The following is a 17,615-nucleotide window of genomic DNA, read 5'->3' on the forward strand; positions in this document are numbered from 1 at the left end:
GAAATGAGATAAGATTGAGTAATTTCTCCTACTACTACACCCTGCAACATTTTTATGAAAAATCCAAAAATTCTAATTTTAAGATTTGAAAAGCTTCGTCTTAAGTACATTATGTAAAATAAAAAGGGTAAAATAAATTCACACTTCTGCATAATTCATTTGGAAAACACACGATTAGAGCCGGATTAAATTCTTATACTTTACTGATAAGACACTCTCTCTCTTTGGTGCTTTATCAGCAATTTTCCTAACACTTTGTTTCCAAGTTAGCTCTACAAACTAAAGCACAAATTAAATATACAGCGAACATTTCATTACTTAAGTATCTTAATTTTATTATTGTATATAGTTTCTTTTTTGTAATTTGTATCATCTCACGTTGAGTGATAAATCTTTCTCGAGACTATTTGAAAAGCACTTCGGATTTTACAAGAAATGGTTGAGATGTTTTGATAGAAACTGACTTGAAATATTATATCTTAAGCCAATTTAAAATTTAAATGAGAATTTGAGATTCTATTTTCAAGTGCACAAAAAAAATTTAAAGCCAGTTATCAATATTTGCATAGAATAAATCATGGTAATTTTCCTTGCACCTTTGAATATTGTTATGCTGAAGACATAATATTCAATAGAAAATTAAAACATTAAACGAGTAAAACTCAATTCAATTTTTTTTACAGGTTTAAAAGATCTTTTGTGTAGGGGGAAGTGGGGCACCTTTAAATTGGGCCAGCTTTGAAATTGGACTTTTTTCTCCTATTTTTAAATGGAATTGAGCCTGATCATAATGTATTATCTTTACAATTGATTTGTGGACCTAAATTATAAAATGATAAAGTCTAGGGTTCATTTAAAAATAAAAGAAAACAGGCCCTATTTCAAAGTTGCTCGAATTCATTGGTGCCCCACTTCCCCCTATGTGAACGCATTCAAAATCCCGGTTTAGCGTTTGAGTCGTATTTTTTTATTTTTAAAGAATATTTAAGGTCCTAATCCTAATGTTTTTTTTACTTATTATACGCAGGGGATGATTATTTCGTGATTGTGTGAGAAAAATTGTTTACGAGAATGGATTTTCCATGGTTTTTATTATAGTTTTTTCTATATTCATTTACCATGAAAGAAAGAATTAGGAAATTGGTCAAGCATTTTTCAGAAAAATGATGAAATTTACACGTTTTTCGCGCGTTTTCTAAAATGTAAACAAAAGAAGTTTTACTAGATTTTTGCACGAATATTTTTGCAAATTCCGTAATGCATCCATGACTGGATAAAAATTGGACAAATATGAAGAGACATAATTAAAGCAGACAAAATTGAAAAAGTTAGAACATAGGCTTTTAATATCTTGCATTTTTAGTCTACTACACGTAACGAACTTACATCGTCCCGAGTCCCGAGTGCTTTCTTTAGAACCCAAAGAGTTCCCTCCTAAATATTAAATAAAATTTATAATATTTTGTTTTCACAATTCCGGAATTATTAAGCACATTCTAAAATATTTTCATTCAAAATTAGATAAAAATAATCAAACCTGGTAGAAGTATAAGGCGAAATTTTAATAAATATAGTGAACAAAATTGTTATACCGATTTAAACCCCAAAGCTTACGAGATTGGATTTAAACAAATTTTTGAATTTGAAAAAATGTTTTTTTTTTTTGGTTTCTCAAATAAATACTGAAAGTAACCTTAAATTTAAGAATTTATATTTTCTGATTTAAAAATTAGATTTTATTCATGTAGTTAAATAAAACATATCTTTGAATTATAAAGTCAAAAAGAGTTATAAAGTTTTCATCAGTAAGAAAATTAGGTCTAAAAACTCTAAAATGAGCACTATATTTTTTTAGAATTAATAAAAGCATCATAAACATTTTCAGGAATTTTTATGATCTTGAGAACCGAATTTAATATTTTGGTTTTTGCTTTGGCTTAACTTCAAAGCAGAACGCTGCAGTAGATTTGGCAGTATTTTCATTGAAATGGTCAGATTTTTGTATAAAAAAAGCACTATAAAATATACGAGAAATAAAAAATGGTTAGTAAAAACGAAATTTGGTCAAGATAAATAAAATGAAAAAAAAAATATTTATTTAAACAGAGTCATAATTCATGAAAAAAGGAAAATTAAGAAACTGTGAACCATCTCGGTATTTTGTTTTTTTTTTATTATTATTTGAATGTCTAACTAATTAATATAATATAACAATTCTGAGATAAATCTTGAAGCATGAAATCTTTAAATTGGTCTTCATTTTTTTGTACTTTTTTGTAAAACTAATTTAAGAATTAAATTCTTAAGTGCTGAATTTAAAAACTAATTAAGTGTAAAATTTGTCAAAACACAGATTATGAATCTCTAAAAATCGTTAGGTTGTCTTTAATTTTAAAGATGAATTTTCTTTATTTTCAAGATTTTTTTTTTAAATCTCCAGGGAATTTAAATGTAGTCTCGTAATACAAATATTAAGCATTATTATAGCTTCTAGCTGTCAATAGGAAATCTATTAATTTTGATACTAATTCCTGTGGCTCATATTTTAAGATCAGGAAAATTTACTGAAATCAAAATTCACATCCGTTTCTTTCTCAAACGTTTTGCATAAATCTACCTCATTCTTTCACACTCCAAATTTATTTGAGCTAAATTTAATTTGTTGTGATGCTTATAAGAAGAAGAGTGCGAAAGAGTGAGATAGGCAAATGTAATAGGTTTAAGAAAGAAAGGAATGCGGATTTCGACTTCATGAAATTTTCCTGACCTGAAAGGTGTACCAGAGTAATCGGAAAATTTCGCGGATCCCGGTCAAAATCCCGAAAGCCAAAATCTCGAACGCCAAAATCCTGGATTCTTAAAAATGTTACAGTTACCCCCACGATTGCAGCCACGCTTGCTGGAAGCAAAGGGAAATTTTCTGTGTCTTGCACACAATGAAAAATTCTTAAACAGAAACCCCTACAATGAGAAAAAATGGTGGTGCGATTAACTTTCTTTCCTCGTAATTTTAACACTTTTTAGGTGTAAAAAATATATCAACATTTTTTAATGTTAATTTTACACCTTTTTAAGGGTAAAAATAACATGAAAAAGGGCAACTTTAACCCCTAATACACCTAAAAAGCATAATATTTACATCGATTTCGGATCAATACTGCAGGGTAAAATAAACATTTCCGGAATGTTATTTTAACTTTTTCGGATTTCTCTCAGTCAGTGTAGGATTTTAATTTCAAATCCCATCCAATGAATGCCAATGCCCTAATCCTAAATCCTTGATCATTTATTTTCTTGTAATTTTCAAATCTCAAAGAGCTTCTGAATTTAAACGCCTCGGGGAATCAAGTCCAATTTAAGTTCTCGGAGTCTTATAGATTCTTAAATTTAGAGTAAAAATTTTTCTGTGTGTGGATTCTACACATTATCCTGCATATAATTTCATCCCTTTCAGAGGATTTTGCAGATTCAGGATTTCGGGCCTTTTGGGATTTTGGCGTTCGAGATTTAGTTTTCGCATAGCGTCCGTTGGATCAACAACTCGACTATATCTGCATTTTCTCTGTATCTGAATTTGTTGCAAATCTTACGCAGAAATGGCTTTCAGGATTTTGGCTTTCAGGATTTTGGCTCTCGGAATTTCGATCGGGACCCCCAAAAATATGTCTTTTCTCCTCTCTTGTACACTTCTTTTTTTTTAGTATCACACGAAATTAAATTTATTTCAATCCAATTTTGATTACGAAAGATTAAAATAGGCATATTCAATACGTTTGGGATGATGAATAATGGAAATTTGGATTTTATTGATGCTGGCACACCTTTTCAATTGAGTGAAATTCAATCGATTGAAATTATATCTCTTACTCTTTCAAACTGAAATCAGATAAACCCATCTCTTTTTGTCAAATGAAAATTCAAATTCAAATTGAAAATGAAATTGAAATTTCAATTTTCATTTGACATAAAGAGACAAACATATGTTATTTCCGTTTGAAAGAGTAAGAGGTAAAATTTCAATCGATTGAATTTCACTCAATTGAAAAGGTGTGCCAGTGCCATATGAAATTAAACCAAATGTTGCTGTCACACCTTTTCAATTGAGTGAAATTTAATCGTTAGAAATTTTACCTCTTACTCTGTCAAACTCTAAGCAGATATAGTTGTCTCTTTCTGCCAAATGAAATTTAAAATTGAAATTGAAAATGACATTGAAATTTCAATTTCCATTTGACAGAAAGAGATAGCTATATCTGATTAGAGTTTGAAAGAGGAAGAGAGGTAAAATTTCAATCGATTGAATTTTACTAAATTGAAAAGGTGTGCCAGCGCCATAAAGAATCTGCTGGAAACACAAAAATTTAAATAAAATCCTAAATTTTCTTTACTTCAATAATCTTAAATTGGAAATTATAAGGTGCAAATAATGAAATTTCGGAATATGGATTAGACAAGCACTACAATTGAAGATTGACAATCAAGGTCATTCTGTCCTTAAACTTCCATTCCAATCTGATGCCCCTATAAGGAGCATTATACGCACTTCTGAAGTAAGGCTTAATCGACTTAGTTATATAGCTTAACTTCTCTAATTTCTTATCAAGATTTTTTTTTTTTTGAAAATTTTAACTTATGGATCCGGCACATTTTTTCGATCAGGCAGGAATATTTCATAAAATCAAAATTCATATCCCTTTCTTTCTCATACGCTTTGCATGGTCTATCCCATTCTTTCGCATTCCAAATTCGATTGAGCTCAATTGAATTTGTTGTGATGTTTAATAGAAGAAGAAGAGTCCAAAAGAGTAGGATAGACATATACAAAACGTGTGAGAAAGACAGGGATTCGAATTTCGATTACATGAAATTTTCCTGATCTAAAAGGTGTGCCGGACTTTTTAGAATTGGATTATTAAGGGCAAAACTAGATTTTGAAAAAAAGTAATTAAATTGGTAGCTATTTGGATTTTGAGACCTTTGGGATCTTGACTAAACCTCTACCCTGAAGACGATATTAGTCTAACTGGATTTTTTTCCCGGTAAACCCCTTGAAAAAAATCTTAAGCCTGCTTTTGTACTGCAGCTGATAACGTGCCCAAAAAACCCCCGCACCAGAAGGATTAAGTGTCAACATCGTGACTGCATTCGAAATTCGCGTGTGTAAAGATGTCTCGCAAAAATCATGTGACACATTTTCTTTTCTCTCGATGAATAATATATTGGAGATGAAAAAAAAAACATGTTTTCTCCAAAATGAAGCAATTCAATGATAAATGGAGCATCTTGTGAATGGAATATTCCATCATTTTTACCCACACGATTTGGTCCCCCCTCGAAAAAAAAAGAAGCTCGTTCGCGGAAAAATGTGGAAAGGCCAAACACGTGACTGACGTTTGTAAGTTCAGGTGAGAGAGAGGAGTTTTGAAGGGTTACAGTTGGGATATAATCTTTGCACAGAGGATTTTCTCTGGAGGTGACTGCTTTTTTATTCCTCTTGCTGGGTTATCAGTTATAAGAGGCTTTTTTTTTCTTTTTTTTCTTGAGTAATTTCTCCATGCGATTATTAGTGGCAAGTGCCTGTAAATACCCCATTAGCGCTCACTTTTGCGTCATGCACTGCAAATGTGTGCGGGATTATTTATATATCAAGCAATATGTGAACGTTTTTGTATCAGTCACGTGAGACTCGAACGAATTCCATGGCTGGAAAATTAACAAGGCATTTTTATTTTGTAGCTCGAGCAAGAGTGACTTTTATTTGGTTTTCGTGTTATCCAAAAAGAAAAATATTAGATTATATTGTTCTGCTCAGAAGACATGAGAGATTTAATCTTTTTTTTTTGTAGCAAACAATTTTGAGGGTGTTATCGGAGAAAAATTGGTCATTTTGGAGAGGAGAGAAGGGTCATAAATTTTTGGTATTTTTAAGAGGTACTTACTTTTCGTATTTGACGGAATTTGGCAAGTGGTTCTGTTCCCAGTACGATTCCATGATTGTAGCTCCACTACTGGGGTATTTGGGTTGGAAAGGGGGGTTTTGGTGGTGGATCTATGTCCGGGTAATATCACTCTTGTTCCAACTCTTCACACAATTATCGGTGTTTTCTTTGCGAGTTGGATTGTTATTTGAAGGAAAAAATAAAAGACAGAGAGGAAAAAAAGACGAACGCAGAAATTGTTTCGAGCGATGATGTTAAATGATATTTGTGCGGTGGCTCGACAAGATTTTTCGCTGTGACGCTGTCTCCCTCAACTTGTTGCTAAGGCCATCAAATCGCACTCTTTTGATAAACGAAACTCAATATAACATTCCACACGGAACAGTAATGCGTGTAACGTGGCTTTCGGAAAAATAATGTGACCCGACTGTTGCGACTAATACAAATTGATGTACACATTAAATTTGATCTTTCTCGTCCAACTATTTTACTAATCTTCACTGAATCACTTTGTAACAAAAAAAAAGTATCAAGTCTTTTTCCTGATAAGGATTTTTTTTACTGTCTGCACTTTGTTTCACTTTTTAGAAGGTTCACACAGGCCCTACCTAAACACACTGTTCTTTAGGGAAAATAGAGAAGTTTTTCCTGAAGCTGGGTTTCTCCAAAATGGGGCTCTCCGGTATCGGCTAAAACTGGCTCTAATGGCTTGACTGTCCGTGAGTCACTAAGCTCTCAGTTCTCAAATGCAAATCATCGGTTCTTATCGCAAGCACACATAGTTAAATTGTGATAACACTCGCAAAACCACATAATTCTCTCGAGAATTATCATCTGGACTCTCTTGAAACTTCAGCACAGAGTCCTCAGAGTGTCCTTGATGTTTCACTGATTGCAAGATTCCTAAAGACTTTTCCGGCTTTTCGATTCTTCAATCAATCAATCCTTCCCGGCAATATTATCCTCAGTCCTTCTACTGAAAATTCCTCAAAATTCTCTCAATGTGCCTCTCTAGAAACTTCCTCGTACCACCCAAAAACTTCTCAATGGGAATTTTCCTGTGAATTTTTGGGGCAAAAATTGTGTGTGCAAAAACAATGCTTCCAGCTGAGCTGATCGAATTGAACTAAAAATATAACCGAAAAAGCATCGGAGAACTACCTCTCTTGGCTCACTTCCCACCAGGCTTGTGTGTATTGGAAGTCAGCAGTAAAGAGAATAAAAAAAAACGTTTTTAATCCCAGCTCACATGCATATCAATGCGATAACGAGACACAATTCGTGGAGCTTGACAAAAAAATATGCTTCAGCTGTATGTCTCGTTTGGGGCCTCTCAAAGTTGGATGTTCACGAAGGAAACGTTGATGGAACACGTGCCAATTTCAATTGTCTGTATTGGTTTTGCTTTTCCACTTTTCCACCCAATCTCCCTTACCTCTGCTCCACTCTCCTCCTGACCAGCTCACAATCCCTCTCTCTCTCTGTCTGATACAAAAATTCACATTGAAAATCACATTTCATCAGACTCTCACACCAAATAACACGCCACAGACATCGAGAGAGTTGGGGATAAGTGTTGTGTATAATTTTCCTCGATATTGAGCTCACGTGCCACAAAATGCGTTTTTCACCTCTCTAGGAGTTTGTTTCACCGTGAGCACACAGAATATATCACAAATTATGTAAATTACCTCTATTCGTCACGCTAAGCCCACAATTTAACCACTGGACACCCCACAAAAAAAACTAATTAAAGCCCTCAATCCCGATTGGGAAAGATTCAACAGGTCCGGAAGGGACTCCCCAAGCCACTCAAAATACAAACTCCAATTTTCGCACTTTTTTCACCTCAAACACCGCAACTTACACAAAATTCTGACTCTACTCAATTCACAGGATGCCCAAGAATACTTTTCACTCGGAATTAACTGAGATTTCTCAGGATTTCACTGGTTTTAGCGAGTAATGTGCAAGAGGACGATTCCAGAAAAAAATGCACCAACTAACCTCACTTTTTGTTGTCAAGTGAGCGGCTGTCAAAAAATTCGCGCATTCCATGCAAAACAGTACTATGGAGAAATTTCGCCATTTGCCCCTCTTTGCATTTCTGTCCTCCCAGTGAAAAAGTCCAATAGTTGCACAAAATTTTCTCTGCAGTGTTTTTGGATCAGAGAAAATTTCAGAAAAAATCGAAAATCTTGATTTTTTTTTGAAGGGGTCTCTATAGTATACTCGACTCTTCGTTATCCGGCTGTCGTGGGGACTAAATGACATTTAGGTTTTTTGAATGATCTACGGTTTTTCTATTTTGTGCTGTGTGAATTTATTTTCTGTCTGTCAAAGAACAAGAGAATTTTCTTCATGGTATGCTTATGTTTAATTTTTTATCACAATTATGTATTAAAAACTTCGATACAATGATAATACAGTAGACTCTTCGATATCCGGCTGACTGGGGGACAAAATGACATTTAGGTTTTTTGAATGATCAACGGTTTTTCTATTTTGTGCAGTGTGAATTTATTTTCTGTCTGACAAAGAAAACGAGAATTTTCTTCATGGTGTGCTTATGTTTAATTTTTTATCACAATTATGTATTAAAAACTTCGATACAATGTTAATAATACTTTAATTCACTCTGGACAAACTTCATGTTTAATGAAAATAATTTTCAATGTATCAACCGCCAGTGTTTGGCAGCTGTCACCCGGATATCGAAGTGCTGGATATCGAAGAGTCTACTGTAATACTTTAATTTACTCTGGAGAAACTTCATGTTTAATAAAAATAATTTTGAATACATCAACCGCAGTGTTTGGGAGCTGTCACCCGGATAACGAAGTGTCGGATAACGAAGAGCCGTGTGTAGTGAAATAAACTAATGAAACCTCAGTTTGCTCGAAAGGAATGCCCAACACACAATAACTTTTGTTTTTAAACATGTTTTCAAAATTTTCTATGAGAGTGAGCGAGATGACTAGATCTAGATATCACTCACTCTCATTGAAATGACAAAAACATGTTTACAAAACAAAAGTTATTGTGCGCTAGGAATTAATCGTATCGGAATATTTTTGTTACAATGTAATCATGGTTATATTGTTATTGTATATTCCGTAAAAGAATAATCTGCTTAGTTCATGTGTAGACCACCGCCCAGAAACGCCTTCCCCGTGATGTGGAAGCTTCTACCGTGCTCCAAGAGTTTTTTGGGCAGAGGTGGTGCATTTATTCGGAAACTCATTAAGGTATTTCAACAAGGTAAAATTTTTTAGCACTATTATCAGGGTGCTCTACATGATGAGACAAGAAAGCTTTTTTCGACGATCATACGATCAGACGCTGTTTAGAGGTGGCTGGAAGACCCTCTCTGTAGAACAATTTTTTGATTTTACACTACAAAGAGGGTCTTCCAGCCACCTCTAAACAGGGTCTGATCATATGGTCATCCATGAAAAACTTTCTTGTCTCATCATGTAGAGCACCCTAATAATAGTGCCAAGAGCTTTTTTCCTTGCTGAAACACCCTAATACTCATACTAAGTTTACACACTCATATTCATGTTAAACGTAGTGAAAATTTCTTAATAATGTAAAATCACATAATAACTAAGCCAAACCAAGGCAAATTCGAGCATATTTGCTTCATATTTGATAATCATAATCAAACTTGAAAAATGACAACAAACTTTTAGGTGTGATTCCCGGTGATTCCTTCATAATTTTCAAATGTAACTGCTGCCCGAATAAAAAAGTAGCCCGCTCGTAAAAGAGCCGAATTAGCGAGAGCCTACTGTATAAGGGGAGACTGGGGCAAAAAGTCACAAAACGGATATTTTATTTTTTTACAAACTACTCGAACGCCCCAGAAATTTCTAATTAGTGCAGTTTTATAGGAAATTTACCGCTCTACAACTTTCTGAAAGTAATTTTCTTCTATTTTGTAAGAAAATACGTTTATCGAGCCAATTTCTAAAAGGCAATTTTGTGACTATTCTCAAAAATGCTGGGGCAAATAGTACCAGACATTGGGTATTATCATATTTTGATTCGCTTCATTACGAGCTTCCGTAAATTTGAAAAAAAAAAAATACCTAGAGGACGTATTTTTATAGAAAATTTATTCATCTACATCTACACCTTTGTAAAACACCGTTTTCTCTGCGAGAAAAGTGAGAAAACGAGAAAAGCGCTTTTCAAGATATTTCAGAAAAAAACACACAAAAGAAAAGACTGCAAATCGTTTGGCCAATGCAAACAACAAGCGGCGACACAAACGTTTTTTTTGTGCCGTGAGACATCATAAATTGTTTCGGTTTTTCTTACTTTTTGCTCCATACCTTTTGTTACTTTTTACCCCAAGTGGTAGTTCTTAATAAAAGATTTCTTGAGAAAAGAATCTTTGTAAAATTCTAAAATAAATAGCGGCTTCGTATTCAAAGAATTCAAATCATTTAGGAAATAATCATCAATGCATAAATTTTGAATAATAAGTAGGTAATAATTGATATATTCTTCAAGGAAAATATTTCAAAAATAGGGCTAAAAATGTTGATATTCTTTATTTTCTAAATTCCTTGTTCGAATTCTAAGAAACATACAACATCGGTGTAGGTCTATGCAAGTTATAAGGGAAGTGTACCACGGATCGGAATGTTAAGAGACATGCTTCATATTTAGTTGAAAATATGACCCCCAAAACACTATTTGGTAGTTTTTCGTATGCCAATTGATACATAAGTTATCCATTTAAGTATGTATTTCCGTGCATTTACGCTTTTGTTACTTACGGAAATTAATAATATATAGGTTTAAATGCATGGATTCAGTGTGTTCCGCGGATCGGAAGTAACTTAATCAGGTGTTCCACGGATCGGAAGGAGGTAAGCCACGGATCGGCAGAAGTTTTTGATGACGATTCATCTGCTTTTTTGGCACTCAAATCACTCTACAAGGCTTCATTGAAGTTTTTTCGTCACTCTTGCATTGTGTACTATATATTCACACGAATACAGTTCTAAAATTGTTAAATTTCATAATACTCTCACTGGTAAAGTGTTTCTTCACAAAAAAAAACATCCAATAATGGCCATGAAGATGACAGCTGAGCGCGATGAGCGTGATTTTCCAAGAAAAAAAGTGGGCCGATCCGAGGAACAAGTAGAAAAGAACGTATTTGTTCGCAAAAAATAATTTATTTTCAATATATTTTGTCGAGACAAATAAAAAAATGTATTCATAGTGAAATTGGAATCACTGAGGATTCATTTTTTTAATTAACACAGATTTGTAAAACATTTTAATCGGTCATAATTCCTCATATTCTATTAGACAAATTCTTGTGTGTAAAATTTTAAGAAAGTGATGAATGGAGAATATGTAGGTAAAACTTTGATACAGTGATTCAACAAATTAGGTAAATATGTTCTTTTATGAAGTTTCTAATTTTTGAAAGTTAATTTCAGGTTAAATTTGTTCTGTCCCTTGGAGCACCGGTGTCCCATGAAGAAAATATTTTTTCCTGACTACCCCAAGTTATTTTTTCATACGTTTTGCAAAGTAGAAGGTTGAAGGAATCTCAGATATTTTTTGCAAGTCTCCAGCTATTTGCTAAAAAAGTAAATATTTAAGCTTTAATATGACGAATTTTTAAATTCTGATATTGAAAAATGTTTTTAATTATATTTCATATTTCCAATTTTTTTTAAGCAAAACCATTTTGGAGAAACAAACTATAATATTCATACATACAGTAGATTCTCTCAAATTCGGGCATTTGGGACCGAAATGTCACCCGAATTAGAGAGAAATCCGGGCATCAAATTATTTAAAATGCAACGATTTTTTTTCTTCTGCATACTCATACTAAGTTTCCATACTCGAATTTCAGCAAATTTCATGAAACCCCCTTTATAATGCAAAATCAATCATAACTAAGACGAAACATGCCAAATTTCAGAATATTACCTTCATTCGAAAACTTAAAAAATCCCAAAACATTTTGTTTTTTAATTTAACTGATGCCTGAATTAAAAAGCAGCCCGATCTTAAAAGAGCAGAATTAGCGAGAGTCTACTGTGATATTTTTCATTAGACTAAAAATTATTTTTCATTGGTATTGTCAGAAAATTTATAAAAATGTTTAGGCAATTTTGTTCCTATCGCTCGTAGAGGTAAAAAACCGAATCAGATTCTGTTGGATTTTCCAAAGTCATATGTATAACGTTTCATTGATTATGTTTAGCGGTTAAATTTTTATAGTTGATTTTCGATCTGTAAAAAGTGTCTCGTCGTTAAAGGGTTAATTTAAATTTTACTTTAAAAAAAAAATATATAATATTCAGGGTCAATTAAAATGTATATAAAAAAAGATCTCAGAACTTATTTTTTAAATTATTTTTTTTTCTTTTTAATTTTTTATTCGATTGTGCGCAGTACGCTTACGGCACTTTTGCATGGGAGGTGCGTACTAGTAGCTGTCAAAAAATTCTCTCCAACTTGTGTTTGTGTTTTGGAAAAATTTCGTGGATTTTCTTGATGAATCCCTGGTAAATCTTGAGAAGTTGCTCTGCATCTGTGTAGTGTGCCATATTCTCTGAGGTGAGTTTTTTCTTGCCCTGAAAAGCCGCAACTGCATGGCAATTACATAAGTTTTCTCGTGTCTTTCAGGTGCTGAGGGGTCGCGTGGTCTGGAGAAAATGGGGAATTCTGTGTCTGCTGCTGAGATTATCGCATCGGAAATCACCCAGAAGGGTGGTGGAATGAAGAATCCTCATCATCCGGTGGATTATAGGGGGAAAGAGCCACCTCCGGAGTGTCCAATGCATGTGAAGCCTGAGTTGAGGGAATGCCCGGTGAATCATGGGCAAACCGATGTGAATCCGCTGAATATGATGCCACCGGCCAATCAAAATCCAGCTCCGGATCAGCCTTTTCCGCTGCCGACCGAGAGGCAGGTGAGTAGCATCCCGAAGGTGACTGAGGATGGCTCGAAGGAGTTTTGGGTGTATCCCAGTCAGCAGATGTTCTGGAATGCTATGCTGCGGAAGGGCTGGCGGTGGAAGAAGGAGGACATTAAGCAGAAGGATATGGAGAATATTATTCGGATTCACAATGCCAACAATGAACAGGCTTGGCGGGAGGTGCTCAAGTGGGAAGCTTTGCATGCCAAAGAATGCTCCAATCCTCGTCTCAAGAGTTTCGGTGGCAAGGCTACGCAGTACAGTCCAAGAGCTCGCATCCGCAGCTGGATGGGCTATGAATTGCCATTTGATAGGCACGACTGGATCGTGGACAGATGTGGCAAGGAGGTGCGCTACGTCATTGATTACTACGATGGAGGAGTTGTGGACAATGACTACAAGTTTGCTCTTCTGGACGTTCGACCGGCCATGGATTCCTTCGAGAATATCTGGGACAGGATGGCAGTGGCTTACATGCGCTGGAAATATGAATATTTCCAGCGCGAGAAGACAGAAGCCACGGAGTGAAGGGGCTGATCTCTAATCCTGCACCGATAAGTAGAATTTTTATTTATCCTTTGCTCCTTCCTTTTGGTTCCTAAAAAAATATAATTTAAAAAAAAAATAGCATTTTTATAAGATGCTCCTGAAGAGACTTGCAATTTATTTAACAAGACGAACATTATTTTTTCCTTGAGTCCGCTTTCCCTAAACTCCCAGAGATCAGCCACAAGAAAAGAAGAGGAAAAATCCTCTCAATTACTATTAGGACTATTAGTATCTCGGATTGATTCGTGTAAATGTACTAACGGAGGAATAAATTAATGATAAGTGTTCAGTGTTTAGAGAAATCAATTTTCTGTCTTTCTTTTTCCTTCTTTTAGCATCCAATTCTAATTTTAATTTCATTCAGTTTTCTGCCAAAATGGGAAGGGGAAAATTTTTAATGCATAATATTCAACAGAGAGTTCAAAATTAGAATTAAACTCTATCACATTTTGTGTAACGTTTCACACTATTTTCTTCCTACCTTCTGCTCTGTTTTTCTCACCTCGCGTCCACGAGAGAGGCAGGAAAAAACGTCGAGCAACTGACCACGACACGTGTCTCGTTAGCATTTGCAGCAAAAACACGAGAGAGATAAGGTTAAAGATTTTCCGATGTGACTGATTTAGCCAATGGCTCAAGACCAAGACACGAGAATCCGATTTATTTTAATGATAAAGAGCAGAAAACTTAAAAATAAAACAGATTAACAGTTTAGAGATCCAATCAATATTTTACCAATACGCTAATACATTAAGAGTTGCAATTATTTTAGAGAGAAGTAACGAAGTAGAATAATTTATTCATTAATAAATCATTATAAAAATCTTTAATTCAGAGGAAAATGGTATGGCAGTTATTTTAGACTGGAAGTTCAAATTTATCATCCTTCCATTGGAAAGTACTTTTTGCATACTTTCTGGCGCTTTGACGAAGCACTTCAATTGCAAATGTTGTTCAACATTTAACAGGTGCAGAAACCGGCACGTCAGCTCTTGCTCGTCGTTAAAGAATACACAGATATTGCAATCCTTTCAAGTTTTATTTATTCCTATGCTCTCGCTTTAACTCTTTCGCGTCACACTTTTATTCAGCAAGTGAATTCATGTAAAATTGAGTTTTTCTTAATGACTTATGATCAAATATAATAGTTCTGAGAGGAAAAAAATTTGAGTGAAAACTCGGAAAAACCCCGGGTCATATATGACCCTATTGTCCTCAAGGGAAGTATACATACCATTTTCAAAATCTATATCACGGACTTTCTAAGAGTTTTTTCTGCTTTAAGTTATTAATTTGGGCAAAACCATGGCAAACTCGATTGTCTTGATGAACACTGTACTCCTGGTGTTCAAGGAATCTTCCTGGTAATCCCTTGAACAGTCTCTGTCACAATATTTTGAGTGGTATTTGGCAAAAATAAACTTATCCACATATTTATTCACACACAATACAATTGCACAATATGGGACGCTTGCAGAATACTCGAAAATATTGCAAAATATGTTATAATTCATCAGATATAAGATGAAATGTCCAGAAGCAAGATATTTTCCTCCTGGATTTCACAAAGAAGAACAATGTCCCAACCCAACTGTCCCAACTACATTGCTGGCACGAAAACACTTTCATAAACTTTTACCCTTTCCGACAATAGGGTCATATATGACCCGGAAAATTCTACGCGCTTTTCTGGAAAATTGAGAGTAGTTTATTTTATCAAAATATGTGTAGCCGGGCTTTTGCCCTGAAAGATTCCTCATGGAGCCCAAGGTTTATCGCGGCCAATTTCCCTGCAGCGACCCAGCTCTGTGCCCCCATCCGAACACTTCCAGGCCATGTTACCGACTGACTGACAGTGTCTCCTGTCAGCCAATTCCCCACACGGCGGGCAAGAGAACTATATACCGCCAGTAAAAGACCTTGCTTGGAGCGAGAGGCGGGAAATATGAATTTTTCACATACAGGGAAGGGAATTCACCAGCCGGGCTCTATTTTGCTATCGGTGGAAAATCTCGACAACATATGCAATATACAATCTTTGGATATTCTATTTTGTGTTTCTAAAGAACTTTTGAAAAAGAAAAGTCATTTCATAAAAGTTCGAAATTCGTGATTTTTGTCTCAAATATTTTCTTTTCCTGAATATCTGAAGTCTTGAGAAAATTAGCCAAGAATCTTACATCCTTCTATTATGATGTCGTGCACAAACAGATAGATTTCAATTAATGTAAATAGTCAAAAAAAAATTTCCCCCGGGTCATATATGACCCTAATGACGTGAGAGAATTAACCAGAACTAGAGGCCAAACGGTTAGAGTTAGAAACTTCAAATCAAATTCTCTATAAGAAAATACATACTCAAGAAAATATGTTCTAATGATATTCAATATACAAACTCTATCATGTGGTTTCAATATTTTCTTGGGTCCATTATTTTAAATTATACCTTTTTAATTGATCTAAGAACGTCAAACATGTAAATAAATTATACTGAGAAATCTACAGCATCACTCAAGACCTTTTGGAACAGAATTTGAGAAAATATTGAAATTATACTATAGCATTCCCACACTATTACTGATTTCTTTTGTACAGAATTTATTCTTTAATATATCGTCAGTTGGATTAGCAATTGCTGAATCGGTGTATGAAGTGAAAAAATGCTTCTAAATTTCATCTCTGCTAAATTTTACGTTTATTTTTAAATTCTTAAGAATGTTACGAGCTACAAAACTGAAGGGAAAATTAAGGGAAATATCCCCTTAAAAAATTAAGTAGAAATGAGGAAAAGTTGTTGATTTTTCACCTTCAGCGCTTCTTATTGCAAATAATAATAACAATAATAAATTATGCTGGCATAATGTTCCATAGAGGAACTAGACCTTTCCGCAAGGGGATTTCTAGACATGCATTATTAATTTTTCTTATACGGGATCAGATTTTAAGTCCCATATCCCGTGGAATCAAATGCAGTGAAGCTCACTAGGAACAAAAATGTTTCGTCAAATTATATGTTTAACCCTCTCACTTTGACCTTTCGTTTGCTTATCATCTTCAGTTTTGTTTGACAGGTCAGAGAAAAAACAACAAAATATCTCGTTCGCGACATTTTTCGTTTTCAAGTTTCAAAAGGATTGTTTTAAGGTAATCTAACTGTAGTAAGAATCATATTTCTTGAAAGATATGTTATTCTAGTTTGTATATTTCGATTTATAAATGTGAAAAAACTAAAAGTATGAGTTTTAGAAGAAAAAAAAAGGCCGCCTGTGGGCGGTCTTATCGGTTTTAGGTGTAAAATTTTCAAAAATTACCGAACTTTTTAGTTAATTGTTTTGGTTATTCTAGTAAAATATATTATTATTTCGCAATATATTAATCATGGAAAACAATTGAGATTACATGAAGACTATCCAGAATGAGTGAAATGGTCGATTTCTGGGAATTAAGCGAAATTGATAAAGAAACAGACTTCCTTTAATGCCCCAGATCGTGAAATAAAACCAGAAGATGAGTAATGTATTTCAAAGGACCTTCAAATTATATAAGAAGAGGACGTTTTCATACCTAGCCTGCGACCTATTAGTTTAAAATCAGTCTTATTGCTATACCTAGAGCTTCATTAACGCTTAATTATAAAAATTATAAACGTTTTTTTCTTAAAACTTATCATTTTTTAGATAATCATAGAACGTTCATCCATAAAAAACGTTTAAAATTAATTTATTTTACTATTTGTTCACTATTTTTCAATAAAAATATTTCAGTCTTTTTATGCCTTATGGCCTCTACACACTAGAGAAATTTATGTCCATATTGAAGAGTTTTTCCTACACAGACGTAGGGAATTTGCTTCAATATGGACATAATTTTCTCTAGTGTGTAGAGGCCATTAACACTCTAACAGTGTTTTCTTTAATATGCGAAAAAAAGTTCTAAAACAATGTTTTCTAGGATAATTATGATCCAATAAAGTCGAAAACACCATCCATTCTTCACTATCTCTTTTAGTTTAGGCGCTAGGTGAGAAAATATAATTTTTTTTTGAGATTCTTTTTGCTTGTAAAATTCACATTTTTAGTTTTTTCAATTTTTTTAAATAAAATAAGTATACAAAGTAGAATGACATATCTTTCAGTAAAAAAAATTTATTTCAGTCAGATAACTT

The 17,615-nt window shown here is 33.9% G+C and overlaps 2 protein-coding genes across 3 annotated transcripts in view; one reads left to right on the forward strand and one right to left on the reverse strand.

Annotated features, from left to right (window-relative positions):
• LOC129798983 (transcription factor cwo) overlaps window positions 1–7,977 on the reverse strand; it is a 36,368-nt gene extending 28,391 nt beyond the window's left edge. The window contains exons 1-2 of one of the 2 annotated variants that reach the window (XM_055842540.1): window positions 7,631–7,951; window positions 5,940–7,065 (exon numbers count right to left, since the gene is read on the reverse strand). In XM_055842540.1, the coding sequence (XP_055698515.1) occupies window positions 5,940–5,992 (53 nt within the window). In that variant the 5' untranslated portion in view covers window positions 5,993–7,065; window positions 7,631–7,951. Of the gene's footprint in view, window positions 1–5,939 lie in introns of both variants that reach the window. The other variant, XM_055842541.1, reaches the window with a different exon arrangement.
• A 4,393-nt stretch (window positions 7,978–12,370) lies between these two features.
• On the forward strand, window positions 12,371–13,756 carry LOC129798984 (holocytochrome c-type synthase). Its single transcript, XM_055842542.1, has 2 exons — window positions 12,371–12,539; window positions 12,609–13,756. The coding sequence occupies exon 2, from the start codon at window positions 12,638–12,640 to the stop codon at window positions 13,427–13,429; it is 792 nt and encodes a 263-aa protein (XP_055698517.1). The 5' UTR covers window positions 12,371–12,539; window positions 12,609–12,637; the 3' UTR covers window positions 13,430–13,756.
• Window positions 13,757–17,615: the final 3,859 nt, after the last annotated feature.

This window comes from Phlebotomus papatasi, chromosome 1 (assembly GCF_024763615.1).
Source record: "Phlebotomus papatasi isolate M1 chromosome 1, Ppap_2.1, whole genome shotgun sequence".
Lineage (NCBI taxonomy): Eukaryota > Metazoa > Arthropoda > Insecta > Diptera > Psychodidae > Phlebotomus > Phlebotomus papatasi.